Source organism: Aotus nancymaae, unplaced genomic scaffold, assembly GCF_030222135.1.
Source record: "Aotus nancymaae isolate 86718 unplaced genomic scaffold, 86718_ANA_hifiasm-v0.15.2.pri h1tg000022l_1, whole genome shotgun sequence".
Lineage (NCBI taxonomy): Eukaryota > Metazoa > Chordata > Mammalia > Primates > Aotidae > Aotus > Aotus nancymaae.
Window position 1 is genome coordinate 2,094,975 of NW_026988435.1, and position 18,787 is coordinate 2,113,761.

General features: G+C 36.0%; 1 protein-coding gene across 2 annotated transcripts in view; it reads right to left on the bottom strand.

Annotated features, from left to right (window-relative positions):
* The window catches only part of CRYBG3 (crystallin beta-gamma domain containing 3), a 133,597-nt gene that overhangs the window by 73,753 nt on the left and 41,057 nt on the right, over positions 1–18,787 (bottom strand). For both annotated transcript variants that reach the window (XM_012474147.3, XM_012474148.3), the window contains 2 exons: positions 16,122–16,552; positions 422–6,554 (listed from right to left, as the gene is read on the bottom strand). In XM_012474147.3, the coding sequence (XP_012329570.2) occupies positions 422–6,554; positions 16,122–16,552 (6,564 nt within the window). The remainder of the gene's footprint in view (positions 1–421; positions 6,555–16,121; positions 16,553–18,787) is intronic.

The following is an 18,787-nucleotide window of genomic DNA, read 5'->3' on the forward strand; positions in this document are numbered from 1 at the left end:
CTCACTGAGTTGTAGTGAAAGGCTGCTGTCAAATACTTAAAAATTTTACTCAACAGAAAGATTTTTCATGAGACTAATAAGCTAAATGCAAAGTGACAATTTTCCCACATACAGTACCTTGAGAAATTTATGATGTTGTCACCTAATTTAGTTTGAAAAATATTAGCAAAAGACTTCAAAATAACCTTTCTCCAGTATTATGCTTTTTAAATTCTGACCAAGCAATTTTGTTTTCTAAATAGTCCAGCTAAAATACATGAATTAGGATGTATTTCAACCAAAAAATAAATCTGATACTTTTATGAAACAAACTTTATACAACCTCTACAACCTCAAAACACTGATTTTCTTAATAAGCCTTTAGATAACTTCATGATCCAAAGCTTTAATAATTACTAATATAATAAACAAAATAACTTACCTCTATGAATGGGCTCAATCTGCCTGGACTGTCTTGAACACGGAAATGCTTTGACACTGGTTCCTGAAAAATCCCACCAAATCTGGCTCCTTTTTCTGAGGAAGTCTGCAGATACTGATGATAAGCACTCTTTAAAGAAGAATGTAGTTTAGAAGTAAGGTCAGATTTCTGAAGAAATGAGGTCTTTTCTGGCCACAGACCAACTTGCAGATTGGAGGTAGTAGGTTCATTTGGCATCACATATGAATTTTTAGAAATTCGAATGCTTTCCTGGTCATCAGGGTAAAATGTGATGGAAGGATCTGGCAACTGGAAGGTAACATGCTCTCTCCTTCCTGCCCTCAAATCTCCTTTTTCCAATGCTGCTGCTTCCACCTCTTCCTCCTCCTCAGCTGCCTCTCTGTCATCTTCGTCAAAATTCATCTTTAAACGCTCTGACACTGACTGGAGAAGGGATAACACAGACGAGGACTGGTTTTCACTCTCTCTTGATTTCCTGGGGCCATGGTGACCAGGTGAAACCTCACTGGAGAGAATGTCTTCCTGTGAACTGTCATCCTCATAGATGGGAGACAAAGCTAAAGGATAAATTTTGTACCTTTTGGCCTCCACTGATAAGAACATTTCTGAACTATCACTATCAAATGTCTCACCTAATTTTGTACCTTTTTCAAAGTGATGCACAAGGTCAGTTCTACTCTCAGACCCTTCGCATGCCAGAACAGGGATGCTGTCGGGAGATGTATCAGGAAACAAGACAGGCTGTGTTCGTCTCACTTCTGTGGAAGCACACACGTCCTCCTCTTGAAGTGGCTCTTCGTATAATATAGTAAAGGAAGAATTTTCTTGCTCATCTTGAGAAACAAAAGCTAAATTATATTTTTCACCACTATAATCTGGCTCTCTCCTCTTGTCATATATTCCAATAAGAGACATTCTTTTATCTAGCCTTCCTTTGGTATCCCCAGGTTGAAAATCTGGCATTGGTGGGACTGGGTAGCCCTCATAATCCTTACTTAATGTAGGTGATTCATATCCCCTGAAATGTGAAGCAAGTCTATTTTCATGTGCTATCAAGCCTTCTTTTATCTCAGTAGGCTCTTCCTTTGTTTCTCCAATGCTCCCTTCCGCATACTCTTGTGGTGTTTTACTTTCAAATGCAGGAGGCATGGCCTCCACTTGTGTAATGGTCAATCCCAGTCCTGTTCCATGTATTTTCTCAATGTCTACCACTGTGGGTAACACTTTGTGTTTCTCAATATTCTCACCACCATCTTCTTGGGATGTTTTTTCCATTTCTATCACAGAGGGCATGGACACAGTTGCTCCAATAGTCTCTTTAACATCTCTCTTGCATGCTTTTTCCATTTCTAAGGGGACAGGTGTTACCTTGTGTGCTTCCTTCACTTTTAACACACACGGTACTATTTCAGTATTCTTAACGACTTCTTCAGCAGTCTTTGGATATGTAGCTTCTGTTTCCAATATAGGTCTCTCAGTGTTACTGGTAATCCCTTTGGCGTTTTTTTGGTAAGTATTTGCTACCTCTAATGCAATGGGCATTTCTAACCCCACAGGCATCACTTCAGCCTTTGAAATATCCCCTTCAGCATCCTTTTGGCAAGCACTTTCTATTGCTAATGTAACAGTTATCACTTCAGCCTTTTCACTAATCCCTTCACCATCTTTTTGGTAGACATTTTCCACTTCAGACATGGACACCGCCCCAGTCTTGCCAATATCTCCTTCATCATGCGTTTGGTAAATATTTTCCATGTCTATTGTAACAGGTGTCATCTCAGTCTTTACAATATCACCTTCGGCATCCTTTTGGTGGATATTTGTCACTTCTGGCATAGTAGGTATCACCTCAATTTTGCCAACATCCCCTTCAGTATCCTTCATCTTATAAGCTTTTTCCATTCCTAAAATGACAGGTGACCCCTCAAGTTTTTCAATACACCTCTCTGCATCCATTTGGTATACTTCTCCCATTTTAAAAACATTAGCTTTTGCCTCAGTTTTCGTGACATCCAATTCAGCATCCATTTTATGTGTTCTTCCCATTTCTAACATAGGAGGGACTGCCTCATATTTCACAATATTCAATTCAGCATCCTTTTTGTTTGTTTTCCCCGTTTCTAACATGGAAGGTACAAGCTCAATTTTCCCCATATTTATTTCATTATCCCTCTTGTGTATTTTCTCTACTTCTGATGTTGCAAGGGGTGTGTTTTTACTGTGTCCTGGCAAGTTTTTTTCAGATATACATACAAGGCTATCAGACAAACTGCTTTTAGATGCACTAGGTGCATGGATATCGTCACTCACAAGCGGAGGCCATTCGAAATTTAATACAAGAGATCTTCCAACCTCTGACGCAGTTTCGTTATTATCCACATACTCTCTTTCCATTGTCTCATCATAGTCCTTGCTGCAAAATGAATGTGTTTTTACCCCATCATCTAACCGTTCATGTGACATGTCTTCAGCTAGTAAAACTGTATCTGATTCCTGCAAATTTATACTATCAGACAGTCCAGCTACATTTCCAGAAAATGGGGATTTTTGGTAGAGAACAATTTCTCTCCCCTTAATTGACTCTGTGCCACTAGCTAAGTTACTTATGGAGAAGAATTTACTTAATACTTTACTTTCACTAATTTGTGTGCTTTGATTTACTGGCTGTTCTGATACCAAGAACTCTCTAACTACATCATGTGGCTTAACACTACCACTGTTCAGAATTTGTGAAGTATTAGCCTGAAGTTCAGAATCCCAAGTATCCTCAGTATCTTCAAAAGCAACATTTCTCAATTTTTCTTGAGCTACATAAATAATCTCATTAACTAATTCCCTAGCTTTATCTTCTAACAAACAAGATACATTCATACTATCAGGATCAACAAGAAGACTCTTCTCACCAGCTGTCGGTGAAACACAGGGCTTCTCTTCGACTTCTGACTTGTTTTCCACGCCCTGCTCTTCCAAACCTTCTGTCTGTTGGATCTCTGTTAGTGTCACTTCTGATGGGTTTTTCTCAGAGATGTCTTCTTTCAGGGTATCCAGATTCATTATACCTTCTATGGCTATATGCTCCTGGCAGGTACTCACTGTGTGTTTAAATATTAGTTCTTCCCTGACAGAATTAAAAATCTCATCAATCAATGTATTGGCCTTTTTGAGTAAACCACTTTCGACATCCGAAAGTTGGTCACGTGCTCTTCTCCTGGCTTCTATGTGCTCAGTGGAGGCTTCAGAACACTGTTGGTCTGAGCTGTTAACTGACGCTGCAGGCCCAGCAACTGCTCCAATCTCTGCTTCTGTGGGATTGTCATATTGGGCAGCGGTTAGGAAATCAGGAGATATCTTCCCAGTATAAATCCCTGAATGTTCCTGAATCTGGGTCACTTCTGCCCAAATTGAGATAGGTGCTTCAAATTCCAAATGAGCAGAGTTAGGGCACAACAGGTTAGTTAAGGAGGTACCTTCATGTGTGAGATCTCTGGTAACTTGTATAGAATCAAAATTACTTTGTGGCTTATGTGAATTTATTATGCTACCTTCTTCAGGGTAACTAGAGGAAGATGACAGACTATCGATACCACCATTTAAAAAATGAATGCTCTCTTTCTTTCTGTAAGATGAGGATTTCTTTTCTGATCTCAGCACAGAAGGTACATTAAGAAAGCTTGAGTCCTCAGATGCAGAAACATTTTTTTCCAAGCTGGTATCAGAATCAAGAAAAGGTGAATTAACTTTTGTGCTGCCAGTTTCTTGGAATTTAGGGGAAATATTAGTTAAGTTGAGTTCTGCCAATTCTGAGTGACCAGAAATCTTTTTAGTCCCACAAATATCCAAAGATTGATGAATCATACAAGTGCTAGCTTCACAATTCTGTGCCATCTGCATACTGACTTTCTCATCATGAACAAGTGGTAAAATCCCAGATATATTACTTTTGAGAAGAGCAGGAGGAGAGCCTAAGGCATCAACCTCTGTTTCTGGTATATCTTCATATTTGGAGGCAGCAGGAGAAAGCTCAGCTTGGCATTTCTCTTTAAGGCCAGCATCTAAACACTTCTCTTCAATCTCATTATGAATAATTGATTGAAAACTTTTGTCCTGTTTAACTTCTAGAGATGTTAATTCTGATAAAACAGGCTTTTCTGGCACATGGGTAATTCTCAATAGAAAAGAAGACATTTTATCCTGAGAAATGTCTCTTGACTCTGCTTGTGAAAGAGATATTTTGGACAAGGATATAGTTTTTCCTCTTCCAGAATGTGACTCAACAAGAACATTGTTCTGATCATCAATTTCAGCTTTTGATGCAATTTTAGCAATGTTATCAGTTTTGGCTTCCAAGGAAAGAGAATTAGACTTCTCTGTTATAGTCGTATTTGCTTTTGTGTTTGAGGACATTAACTCTACTCTGTTAGGGTCTTGAGATAAAATGGAACTGCAGTCCTTAGAGAGGCTTCCAGAGTCAAAGCTCAATAGCTCCATCCCAGTTAAGTCAGGGCCACTGGCTTCAGAACTTGGAAGAACCTGGCATTTTTCGCTATTAGAAAGAACTTCCTTGGATTCAAAAATTGCAGATGTATATTCAAGGCAAAAGGAAGGAGGAGGACTCTTCCTGCCTGCAGCCTCAACAGGATTTTTCACATTTTCTTCTTTACACTTACTAGGCTGATAGGAAATACCAACAATGTTGACATTCCCAGTTTCAATAGGCACAGGAGAACCCTCATTCATTAAATCAGGAATATCCAACTTGCTCAACATCTCATCCCCAGAAACAAAGGTAGGAGGTGAAATATTGAAATTTATATTTTTACAGTCAAGGCTAAGAGATGTTTTAGCATCAGGTGATACTTTGGCTTGCTGAGGACTCTTCGAGTCAAGAGGAGTTTCTGAAATGTGACTTCTATTAAGTTCAAATTTCAACTCAGGTGCATTTTTATTTGCTAAGCATGCTGCAACTGCTGATTCACTGATGTAATTTACAGAGGCGAGGTCTTTTTTATTCATTCTAGTATAAGGAATTTTATCACGTGACCTAAAATCAAGCTTTTTGGCTTCGGTTTCAAAGAACTGGTCAGTATCTTTGGGTAACGACTCACTTTTATCTACTGGAGCTTTTACATGACTTGAAGCTATGGGTTCACCAGCTGAGGCACTTTCTGTTTCTTGCCTGATTTCTCTAACAGCCACATTTTTCTGTGAGTCTTGGGCAGATAATCCCTTTCCTTCATTTACAAATTCTGTGTCTGTCACAGCATGTCTCTGAAGAACAATGATATTGGTGTGAGTGGCAGCTTGCTTTGATGAGTTACCTATGGTTTGCTTGTTAGAACACTCACTCTCTGGCAACTGCAGATCTTCATGCCTAATTGATTTATTTGGACTTGGCAAATTTGTACTTTCCTGTTCAGTAGTGTCACTCCCATCAGATTTACTACAAGAAAAATCAGAAATAGCAGGGCCCTGAGGCTCAACAAGCTCTTCTCTTTGCACCAATGTCCTATTACTCATCACAGAGCTGTTTTCTTTTGTTGTATTTTCTGTTGTAGTTACTCTCTGAAAATCTGGGCTGCAAGGGACTTTGCTACTGTTATTTCCTGTAAACAATGCTGAACATACCAAATTTCTGTTGGTCTGAGAAACTGGTTCACAACTTAAATGGTGCTGTGAGTCAGATTCTCCATCATAGCTGGAGCTCGTCAGAGAAGAAGGGGATGACCTATTTCTCTCAGTACCCCTCCATGCATTTTTATTTAAAAGATTATTGGAAGAGGCAACAGTCTGCAGTTCTGGGTTATTTGTCAAAGAACTGTCTGTATTGAGACTTGTTTTGCTACAATCAGAGTCTTCTAATGGGCCTTCAAGTAGATTTCCATTCATAGATGAGTCTGTACTAGCTGATGACAACACTGGCAGTATCCCAGCCTCAATCTCACTTCCAGGGTCAACGTGTGTGTTTGTACTAGAGTCAGAACTTTCATTTCCTCTGTCCAAGGTATTCACAGTTGCCAAGCCCATCTGTTGAGTTAAATATTTCCTAATGTGTCTTGGGCCTCGATATGTTGCATATGTTACTGAAGGTTTCTCTGGTTTACCATCAATTTGTCTGTAAAAAGAGAGCATGAAGAGTATCAAGAAATATAACTAATAATACTTCATACTAATCCCAGCAACTGTGGTAAAAGTACACCTTTTAAACACTACTTCCCTTACTATGTAACAATTTGGGGAGTGAATCCTAGAATGCTTTAAACTTACCTTTATTAAAAATAATAAAAATTTAACAAGCAGCACCTGAATGTCAATGTAGCATGAAGAATGTCTCAGCTCCTTAGAATTGCTCCTTCTTACCTGATTACATACATACCCCTGACTGTGGTTAAAAGAATATGGGCTGATGAGTCCAAGCCCTGGGTTCCAGTTCTGATCTCAAAGCAGTATCTGACTCTAAGTAACCAGATTGACTTTGGGCCTCATATTACTACAAATTTAGGGATACATCACTGATTTCTCCACCACATTAAAGCATCATAATGACCTTCTATTCCTTTACTCTGAGAGGTGAATTTGAACAGCAACGTTTAGCATGTAAGTTGGAAACGTTTTAAAGAAAAACAGATGGCAAGATACCTAGACCATAGTAAGCACACATTATGTATTTGTTAACTCAATAAATGACAAAACTGCATTAAAATTCTCTGTGTTCAGTTCTTCAAATATTCAATTAGTGTAGTGAGTATTAAACTGCTTGGACAAATGCAAAAATCAAAATAGATGTCTAGAGTAAGTATAGAGAACCAACCAACCCCAGTATAAAGATCCTGATCCTCTCAGCACCCGGTTTCCTTTGGCAAAGCTACCTCTGGGAGTTCTCACACTGTGCCATGCCATCTTGTAGCCAATTACACACGCTGTTCTCTGCCCTTAATGCCAGAATCTGTAGGAAACTCTAATGTCCTCTAAGACTCAGCACACAAATCATGTCCACTGCAAACCTATCCCTCTACTACTAAGATGGACAGTTAGTCTTTGATCTGTGAGTGCACAGAGCACATTTGCCACATTAAGCATAAAGATCTGTGCACTTATTTATCTTCTCCACTAGCCTGGTGGCTATTTGAGGGAAGGTACTGTGTCTTAATTATCTTTCTAAGTGCCCCACACAAGACTTGGCAAATTGTATATGCTTAATACCTTCTCGTGAATTAATGAATAAGTAAAGCAATGATGCTTAGTGCTAAGAAACCTATTTCAAACTAATGTCTTAATTCTTATATGTGATAATCAAAATGTTTTAAATTTTGAACTCTAATTACCTTTTGGTTTCCTGACTATAAAATTATGGCATACAGTTGTATGTTCATTGCAGCACTATCCACAACAGCAAAACTATGAAACCAACCTAGCTGCACCAATGGTAGACTGCATAAAGAAAATGTGGTACACAGACGCCATCAAGTACTACGGAGACACAGAAAAGAAGAAAATCATGTCCTTTGCAGCAACATGAATGCAGGTGGAGGCCATGATCCTAAGTGAATTAATGCAGGAACACCAAATCCCACATGTTCTCACATATAACTGGAAGATAAATGTTGAGTACAAATGGACCCAAAGAGAGAACAATAAACAGTGGGGCCTACTTGAGTGGCGAGGGTAGGAAGAGGGCGAGGACTGAAATACTACCTGTCAGGTACTATGTCTATTACCTGGGTGACGAAATAATCTGCACACCAAAGCCTCACAACATGCAAGTTATCCATGTAACAAACCTGCAGATGCACCCGACTCTAACAGTTGAAATTATTTTTTCTTAAGTATGATAGAAAAATCTGACGTGTGTGCTACTTGATTTTTTCTGATTAGACATATGATTAACCAAAATATTACTATGAAATACACATGAATAATTTAAAAATTCAGTTATCAGTATTCCAATAGCTAAAAAATACATTTTATTGACAACTTTAAAGCAGTTACATTAAGAATTCTCAATTTTTCTAATTGATAAAAGAGAAAGTATATCTCTTTTGATGTGTGAAAACTTCACCAACTGTGTCTCTTAAATACTTCTTGACTTTTAGCTGAAATATTTCATCCTATATATCTCCTGGCCTGTTAAAATACTGACACACCACTATTGTAAAAAACTATGTTAGCTATATTCATTTATTTTCACTGTCCATTATAGAGCACTAAAGCAGATGCATAAAGAAAAGTTTTATCTTGCAAAAAATGGGTCTTAGTTGCTGCATGAATTTCAGGCTACATCAAGTACTGTTACGAAACAAAATCAAAACTTGAATGAGACAGCATTATTTGACATTTGGGTCTTGCCTCCTTGTTATTTTTTAAAAATCTAATCCTTATGAAGACACAGCCCAATGTATTGTTTTTATTAATCTCTCTATGTAAGCCTCTTACACGGAACCAACTATGACATAAATAATAAAATGTGATGGCAACTTCTATGTGTAAGAAAACTAAGTACAAAATTGTGTTCTACATATGAATCTTCCTATTGTTATATGCAATATGGAAAAAAAGATTTGTACCATTTTCTGTTTTATAATGTAGTGAAACTTCATACCAATTTAAATGATGTATCAAGTTTTACTCAAAGTAAGCTCTATGATAATAGGATCATTAAACACTTAATTTGTAACTACCAACAAAATCCCAAAAGTTAAATGAATGAATGGTGAATATACAAATAAAACAATGAAATTAAAAAGCTGGATAAGGCAACCAGTCCCTGAAAACATGTAAGAAGAAAAAAAATAGGTAAATTAATGCTATTAGTAAAATAGCATATCAAAATACATAAGTTATTCAGAAAATACAAAAGCCTTTCAGAACAACATATGAGGATATAGAAGCCTGAATAAATGACATTTTTTACTCTCAAAGTTTTAACATTTCATGCCTAAAACCTACTGTTAACAGACTGCAATGTTTCTTTTGCAAAAGATCACAAAAATAATTCTGAAGAAATCAATATCAAGAAATGTTCATGGTCAATGGAAATAAGAGATAAGGATCAGAAATTTATTCTAATGTAGTAAACTTAGGTCCTCTTACTACCAACTCTGTCTTAACCAAATGTCAAAGCGTTTTATCCTGCTTCAATGCAACTTTTGATCTAAAAGGACTTCTAATAGACCACAGAAAAGTCCAGTAAACTTCAACTCACTATAATAATACCTTTTGGTATTGGGGTCTTTTGCAGGGTAGGTGGTGGGAAGGTGGTGGGAATCACTGTTTTATATTTTTTAGGGATTTCTGAGTACTTTCAACAAAGTTGATTAAGTTAATTTATATTACTTTACATGTTTAAATTTCTAACTAACATGCAGCACTGGAAGTGGAAATATTATATACTTGTCATTAAAATATACATTCTTTAGACTAAACAACTATATCATATTTAAAGAATGGGAAATCAAAGTTACAAGTTCAGCTTCATATTTTATAGTCAGTCCCTTCAGGTACTAATGAGCTACACTCCTCTGCCTTTTTTTTAATTCCCCATTTTTAAAAGGTTAAGTCATGCCACAATTATTTTTTAGATCATTCTTTCATGGAGTGTAGTTGAGTCCACACAATTAAATAATAAGAACATAAAGTCATCCTTTAATTTTTTATTTTTCCTGAGTAAACAGAAATGCCAAAAAGCCTATAGCTAAAAATAAGCTGAAGATGGAAAACTACAAATTACAAAACTCTTTTCCACATTATATTAACAGTGGGAGGATTCATATGTAAGAATAGAATTTTGTACTTAGTCTTCTTTCACATGGAAGTTACCATTGCATTTTTATTATGTATTTATATCATTTGTAGTTTCACAAGCTAAACAGAGAAAAGGGAGTATCACGTCATGCATGGTGTAATTATACACAGGCTCCACAGCTTATACTACATACCAAAGGTACATAATCCAAAGAATAGTAAGAAAAAAAGTAAAATATCTAAAAATTTCAAATATTTAAGGAGGTGGGTATACTCATTATGTGAGGGCTTATTAAGCCTCTCAGTAATACATATGGCTATGCTCTATTCTAGATAAATTTGATACACTTGACACTACAAAGGTCAATCAAAGACATGTATCATCCTTCAAAGAAAATTCCATAATAGCAGCCTGAAAGTAATAGCTAGACTTACAGCAAAAGTACCTACTTCACTTTTAAGAAAATATGACTAAGCTACTTTTTTTATTTTTTTGAGATGGAGTCTTGCTCTGTCACCCAGGCTGGAGTGCAGTGGCACGATCTCGGCTCATTGCAACTTTCACCTCCCAGGTTCAAGTGAGTCTCCCGTCTGAACCTCCTGAGTAGCTGGTATTACAGGTACACACCACCACACCTGGCTAATTTTTTATGTTTTTGGTAGAGATGGGGTTTCATCATGCTAGCCAGTCTGGTTTTGAACACCTGACCTCAAGTGATCTGCCTGCCTTGGCCTCCCAAAGTGCTGTCATTATAGGCATGAACCACCACACCTGGACGACTAAGCTACTTTTTTTAGCAGTAAGATTTATTTCCTTTCAAATTACAAGGAATATATTTTTGCATAATAGAAAAAGCTTTTTAGCTTTTCTACAGAAAGAAAAGCTGCAAATCCAGCAAATTAAAAAAAAAAAAAATCACAAGAGAGCTTTCAGAGAAGAGTTTATCAATATGCATATGTCCCTGTGAAAAACAGAAATAGAACTTAAAAAAAAAATTAACCCAACAATAAAGTAGCTTCCTATGTAAACTACATCAGAAACATAAATTAATAGACAGAAAACAATCTAAAAATGTTGTCAAACAGGTTTCATAAAGGTTTTATGGATATTAAAAATAAAATTTGTACAGTCAGTTATATATAAAAACAATGACAAAACTATTAAGTAAAGATCAAATCACTTACATTGCCTTTTGGTGAGGATTTTTTTTTTTTAGTTCACTTTACATAATAGGTACAGGCTGAACATTCCTAATCTGAAAATCTGAAATCCAAAATACTCCAAAATCCAAAACTTTTTGAGTACCAACATGATATCATAAACGGAAAATTTATCTTTTTTTTTCTTCTTTCCAACTTTTATTTTAGGTCATGTGTGGGTTTGTCAAATGGATAAACTGCATGTGACGAGGGTTTCATGTGCAGATAATTTTGTCACCCAGAAAATCAGCATATTACCCAATGGGTAGTTTTTTAGTCCTAATCCTCTTTCTATCCTCAAACAGGCCTTGGTGTCTATTATTCCCTTCTTTGTGTCCACATGTATTAAATGTTTAGCTCCCACATAGAAGTAAGAACATGCAGTATTTGGTTTTTCTGTTCCTGCATTAACCCATTTATGCCGGAGTCTGCAATTTTTCCAGTGTGAAAAAATCAGACCTTGGCAATGACCTTGAGCAGTAGGATATAAAGAACTCTCACATGTTTAGCATTCTAATAATGAAACACTAGACATAAAGGAGTTAATTCAATTAGACAATAGACTCTCACTCTGTCTATGTTGCTACAAAGGACATGATTTAATTCTTTTTAATGGCTGTGTACTATTCCATGGTGTTTATGTACCACATTTTCTTTATCCAGTCCACCACTGATGGGCATCTAGTTTGATTTCATGTCTTTGCTATTGTGAATATTGCTATGAACAGACAAATACATGTGTCTTTATGGTAGAATAATTTATATTCCTTTGGTTATATACCTAATAATAGGATTGCTGGGGCAAATGGTAATCTAAGTTTTTTGAGGAATGGCCACACTGCTTACCACAATGGATGAATGAATTTACACTCCAACCAGCAGTGTATAAGGGTTCCCTTCTCTCCACAACCTTACCAGCATGTTGTTTTTTGATGTTTTGATAATAGCCATTCCAACTGGTGTGAGATAATATCTTACTGTGGTTTTGATGTGCATTTCTCTAATTATTAGTGATATTGAATACTTTTTCTTATGCTGTTTGGCAAAGTGTATGTCTTCTTTTGAGAAGTGTCCATTTACGTCCTTTTGATAACTGCTAGCCATATGCAGAAGATTGAAACTGGACCCCTACCTTTCACCGTATACAAAAATCAACTCGAGATGGACTAAAGACTTAAATATAAAACCTAAAATTACAAAAACCCTGGAATAAAACCTTGGAACTACCATTCTGGACACTAGCCTTGGCAAAGACTTCATGACAGACTTCAAAAGCAATTGCAACAACAACAAAAAAATTGACAAGTGGTACCTAATTGAACTAAAGAGCTTCTGCACAGCAAAAGAAACTATCCACAGAGTAAACAGAACCTACAGAATTTGAGAAAATATTTGCAAAATATGCATCTGACAGAGGACTCATATCCAGACTCTATAACTCAAACAAATCAACAAGCATCTTTGCTTTCTGATGGTTCAACGTACACAACTTTGTTTCATGCCCCAAATCATTTAAATTACTGTAGTTTCCTATAATAATTCAGGCTATGTGTATAAGATGTAAATGAAACATAAATGAATTTTATGTTTAGACTTAGGTCCCATCCTCAAGATATCTCATTATTTCTATGCAAATATCCCCCCAAAAAGTCTAAAATCTGAAAAAAATAAAAAATCTGACACACTTCTGGTCCCAAGCATTTTAGATAATGGATACTCAACCTGTAATAACTTGTCTAAATTCTGAAAACTGTAGTAATGGTAATAAGAAAAATTGTGTTTGATAGTATAGTCTGCTATACAATATAGGATATTTTATTACCTTGTTTAAACTATTAACCTTTTATAATACACCTTGATTCACTTTTTTTTTTTTTAAGTAGGAACATTCATCATGAGAAAGGCAATGAAAATATTTAACTTAATTCATTCCTCCTTATATTAAAAAATTGAAATTTTGTATGTGACACTGAAATCTCCTAGTAACTGCAAAAGTATAGGCTCTTTTATTTTTTAATTTATATGTAATAATTGTACACACTTATGGCATACAGAGTTATATTTTGATATAGGTATACAATGTGTAGTGATTAATTCAGAGAAATCAGCATATCCATCACAAACATTTATCATTTGTGTTGTGAACATTTAGAGTCCTCTCTACTAGCTGTTTGATAATATATGATCAATTATTAACTATAGTCATCCTATAGTACTACGGAACATTAGAACTTACTCCTTCTATGTAGATCTAGTTATAATTTTATATCCATTAACCATCCTCTCCCTATAAGCTCTTTATTTTAAATAACATTTTATATTTGAAATATTCTCATGATCATGAATAAAAAACTTAAATATATCATTGCTTTTAATAATTCATATAACAGAGCCAAAATAACTTTAAAATAAAATCCAGATTCTCAAAACTATCATTAATAAATAATTCTCTACATAGATTATCTAAATAACATCTAAAATCAGTTGTAAGTTGTAATCCTACCATCAAAATGAACTGTTGCCAAAATGGTATTCACCTCTTAAATTATAATTCTTAAGCATGTTGACAGCTGTCAGGAGGAAGTTACTGAAACTATAATTCTAAGCTTGGTAAACTGTGGGATTTTTAAAGCTAGGCCTGAAGGAAGCTGGCATCACAGTCAAACTGGCAATCAGGTGGTTTTTATCTTTTCCTCCTAAAAGAAGGAAAGGAAAAAACATTGGTGAAGAAAAAAGAATGGTGAAGGACCACCATTCTTTGTTGAGGAGATTTTGAAGAATTGCCTTAAGCAATTATTCTATTAACAAGGAGGGCTTTAATAACAAGAAATAAGAGCCAAAGTATCCTCCTCACCCCCTTTTTTAAAAATCAACTAGTACCAAAGAAAAAAATCTGACCAAACTAATCAAAATCAAAGGAAAGGAAAAAGTACAAAACTCCCAATTCTACCCAATTCCCATAATAACCTCGAAATTATCACCATTTTAAATTACTTTAAAATGCTAGATGTCAAATGTGAGCACGCAAAACAGTTATCTAGGGAGGTTGTTAGAATACTGCTGGGACCCACTCCTGCAGATTGTGCTTCAGTGGATCTGATAGATAATGTGCATTTCTAATGAGGTCCCAGGTGAAGCTGCTGCTACGGCTCCAAGGACCACACTTGGAATCCTATTCACATGCTATGGATGCAGCACTACTGAGCCACTTTTCTGCTGCTGGACATTGATTTCCAAACATATGTTCCTATAATGTTTGAATGAACACTGTATATTATCAGAAATAACCCACAAACTTAAGGTTCTTGACATATATTGCCAATTGAATTTCTAAAAAATGTTACCAATTTATACTGAACTCCTAACAGTGTATATGAGTGCCATATACCCTGCTGGTGAGTTGGTGTCTAAACTGCTTATCAGTTAAAACATTCTCTTTCATTTTTTTCCTGCATATAATTTTCTTATTTTTCATTTAAATTTATTATTGCTTATGTTATTTGACATAAAAGAGTTTGAAAACTGAGAGTAAGTTTTAATCTACTGATCTCTTGATACCTTCCATTGCTATTATGCTTAGAAAGTCATTTCTCACCAAAATAAAAATGTACAAATGCTGCTTTTAATTTTTATGATTTTAAACATTTGTTACTCTATCTTAATTTACTTTCATACAAAGATGAGGAATACATCATGCCATCACATTCTAGATATCAATTACATATATGAGAGTCCATTTCTAGACTGTCTACTCTGTTCCATTTAAATGTCTACCAAATATTACATCAGTATGACATTGTTTCAAATACGACAGCTTTATCAATACATTTTAACTTCTGGTGGAACAAGCCCCACAACATGATTCTTGATGGACAAACTCTAATCTAGTTTCACAGAACTGTAAGATGGGTCTATGCCTATATCATAAGCTTGCTATGAGGAATTAACAGAAAGCACCTAAATGAAGACACCAGAAACTATAAAGAACTGCATAACTAACTACAAGGTACTACTTATATCTGACCACAGTATTATTGATGGCTTCTTCAAATAATAAATTCTCAAGCAGAGGCAAAAGTAAAATCAATAAAATGGAACCTTACTAGTTACAAATGAATGCTTTTATGTCACACAAATACCAAATGGACTCAACAATGCTATAAACATTCCATAGGTACAAAATATTCCTTCTAGCTCATTTGAGAGTAAAAGGAAAAACAAGTTGGTGTGTGTTTGCTAAATAAAGAAGAAAAGGGTGGTAAAGCGCTTCTTCAAGCAAGATTTTAGTTTCTTAGAGCTGTGTAAAGGTTCATAAAGCTAGTTTCATGAATAAGAGTCCATTTAATTGCGGTTCTTAACTGCTTTAATTAAATTTTACAGAACGAAGATATTGACAGAATAAGAATACAAAGCAGAGGACCATTTCTCCCTCAAAATGCACATATTAAATATATTGCCTGTCCTGACACAGGAGGAATTCCAGCAATAGAAAACATTACCATTCAGGGAAAAAATAAATATTTTACTAAGACAAATTTAGCAGGCCCTAGATTACCTTTATGATTCTCTGTACCATAATTGATTACCTGTATGGTATAGAGAATCATATAATTTTTTACCCAGTAGTAGGGACATCACAGAATATCTTTTCCAATCCCATCAATTAATAGGATTAAAACTAAAGCTCAAAGCTAGGTCCAAAAAACTCAATTTTTTTGGTTCAATTAAATTTTAAACTTACTTTAGCAAATTAGTGGTTTCTTGTTCACTGTCTTGAGTTGTATCCAAAGAAAAAGCATCTGAGAGTTCGGATGAGTTGGAGTCTTGTTCTTCTGTTGGATGTGTCTGCGTTCTTAGGGAGCCACTGAAAATCTCTCTCTCCCTTGTGATCCCTTCTTCATGATGGTCACTGGGATTCTGTAAATTTTTCTCTGTTTTATCATGGTCATCTTTGAAAGAAGACTGCTTAGCTTCTCCTAGAGATGATTTTCCCGAGATATTGAATAAGTTACCAAGAAACTGAAAAAAGCTTTCTTTTGGCTGTCTGTCACTTTCTCCTATTTTGGTATCTGACGTGGAACTGGAAAGATCACATGCCTTTTTGGGATCTTCCTGAATTGGAAAAGTGACTGGCTTCTCAGTATGGTTCCTTTTTTCCTCACTTTGGAGAATCTTTGAAAACAAAACCGACAATAATAAGCATCATTATTTAAATAATAAAGCAGATTGAGAACTATTACAAAACACACTGTGTAGACACCAGGGATACATTTGTGAATAAGACTAATGGCTTCCATCCTTTGGGCACTTCACAATCTACTGAAGAACATTGTAAGCATGACCTTTAAAAAGCTATATGGTAAATGTCATGAGGGGAGAAGTACTGCACACATGGGAACCCAGAACAGGAGTAACTAGTCCAAACTAAGGTAACTTGGGGAATGCTTCCTAGAGAAAGTGCACCCTTTGAAGAGGACAGAAAAAGTGACTATGTGATGCTTATGCATCTGTGTGTGTGTTTAGTGAGGTGTCAGCTCCAAGGGAGTTTAATACAACTGGAGGTTAGGTATGAAAATGACCAGAGTGAGAGGTAAACATGTAGAGAGAAGAGACCACAGTAAACCTTATGTGTACTTAAATTCAGCCTTTATTATTACAGAGCTAAGGGGGAATATTTCAAATACTTGGTACTGTAGATAAGAACACCTCAACAGACCTCATGATTTCAGCATTATGTTAACCCATGAAGCTGGCACAATATGTAAAATTATTCCAGAAAATGAGGAAAAGACAGTTATACAGTACTTCCATTCAGAGAAAGAGCCCACTTGTGGGCCTTCAAGGTAAAATATTAACATTATGTATCAAGTTCTGATACATAATGTTAATACAAACCATGGATAGTATCGGGCATTCTTGAAGACAAACACTTCCAGAAGTCCATTTTGCCTGCTCATAATTAAGTTACTGGTAAAGCAAACTCACATTAATGCATACTTTGTGTAAGGAAAAACGGAGCTGCTATATCAAAGAGCATGTTGGCATTCCACTTTACACTATTTCCAGATTCTAAAAAGCTTTAGGCCCATGAGCCAACTCACTCTGCCTTCCAAACATGCTGACTCACATACTTGTAAAAAGAATGCCCACCCTACAGTATCTGTCACCTGTTATGCTCACTAGCCCTTATAAAAGGAAAGCTCAAGTGTTAGCCAGAAAACAATCAGAACACCAAGGCAAAACCACCTTAGGGCACTGTAGGTTCACGTGACAATATTTTATGAGAAATTGATCTTCAAGAAGGCAAGAACATCACAGTTATAATGTCATTTTTCCACCTCATTCCATATTTTGATCCAAGTTCAAATTAGTATAAAGAAGTATTTAACTAACCACTAAAAGAGATTCAGCATATGAAAGGCTGAGAATATGTTTAGAACCTATTAACTCAGCAAACTGATTGCAAGCAAACTATCTATATCTATATATATGTATCTTTTTTTTTTTTTTTTGAGACAGAGTCTCTCTCTGTCACCCAGGTTGCAGTGCAGTGGTGCGATCTCGGTTCACTGCAACCTCTGCTTCCCGGGTTCATGTGATTCTTCTGACTTAGCCTCCTGAGTAGCTCGGATTATAGGCATGCATCACCACACTTGGCTAATTTTTGTAGTTTTAGCAGAGACAGAGTTTCACCATGTTAGTCAGGCTGGTCTCGAACTTCCGACCTCGTGATTCCCCCACCTCAGCCTCCCACAGTGCTAGGATTACAGGCGTGAGCCGCCATGCCCAGCTTGCAAGCAAACAATGTTTTTAAGTTTGTTCCCACCTTCGTGTCAAAGGGGATTTCTGAGTAAGCACATGGCATTTTTTGATGTGTTAGGATTTAATATATCTTACGAGCCTCTACATTTAGAATATCACCAGCCTTCTAGAGACACTACAGGTCTCACCTCTCACCAGTTTCAACTACAATTTAATTCCACTTGTCTCCACTTCACCTGTCCAACCTTCTGCTCATTCTCAGAGCTGGCACTATAAGTCACCTGTGCCCTCTACTCATATAAGCAGCATAAACTACTCATATAAGCAGCAGAAGATACGCTAGTTGACATTTTGAAAATGGTCATTTATATGAAAGATACATATTTTTTGTTAATAATTTGATTTGTAATTTTTAGCCACAGTATTTCTCCCTGGGTCAAAAAGGACACCAGAACATGACAAGAACAGTGTTTAAATCTTTTCTACAAGTAGTATGAAGTGGCTGCTCATCTTATGTAGCCACTTGAAGAAAGCAAACTACTGGCTGCTCATTAAAATATCATCAATACTCTTAAAATGCTTTAGAAATTTGCAAAAGAGTCTTATATAATCTAGGCAATGGTTCAAAAGAAGAAAAATGAACAA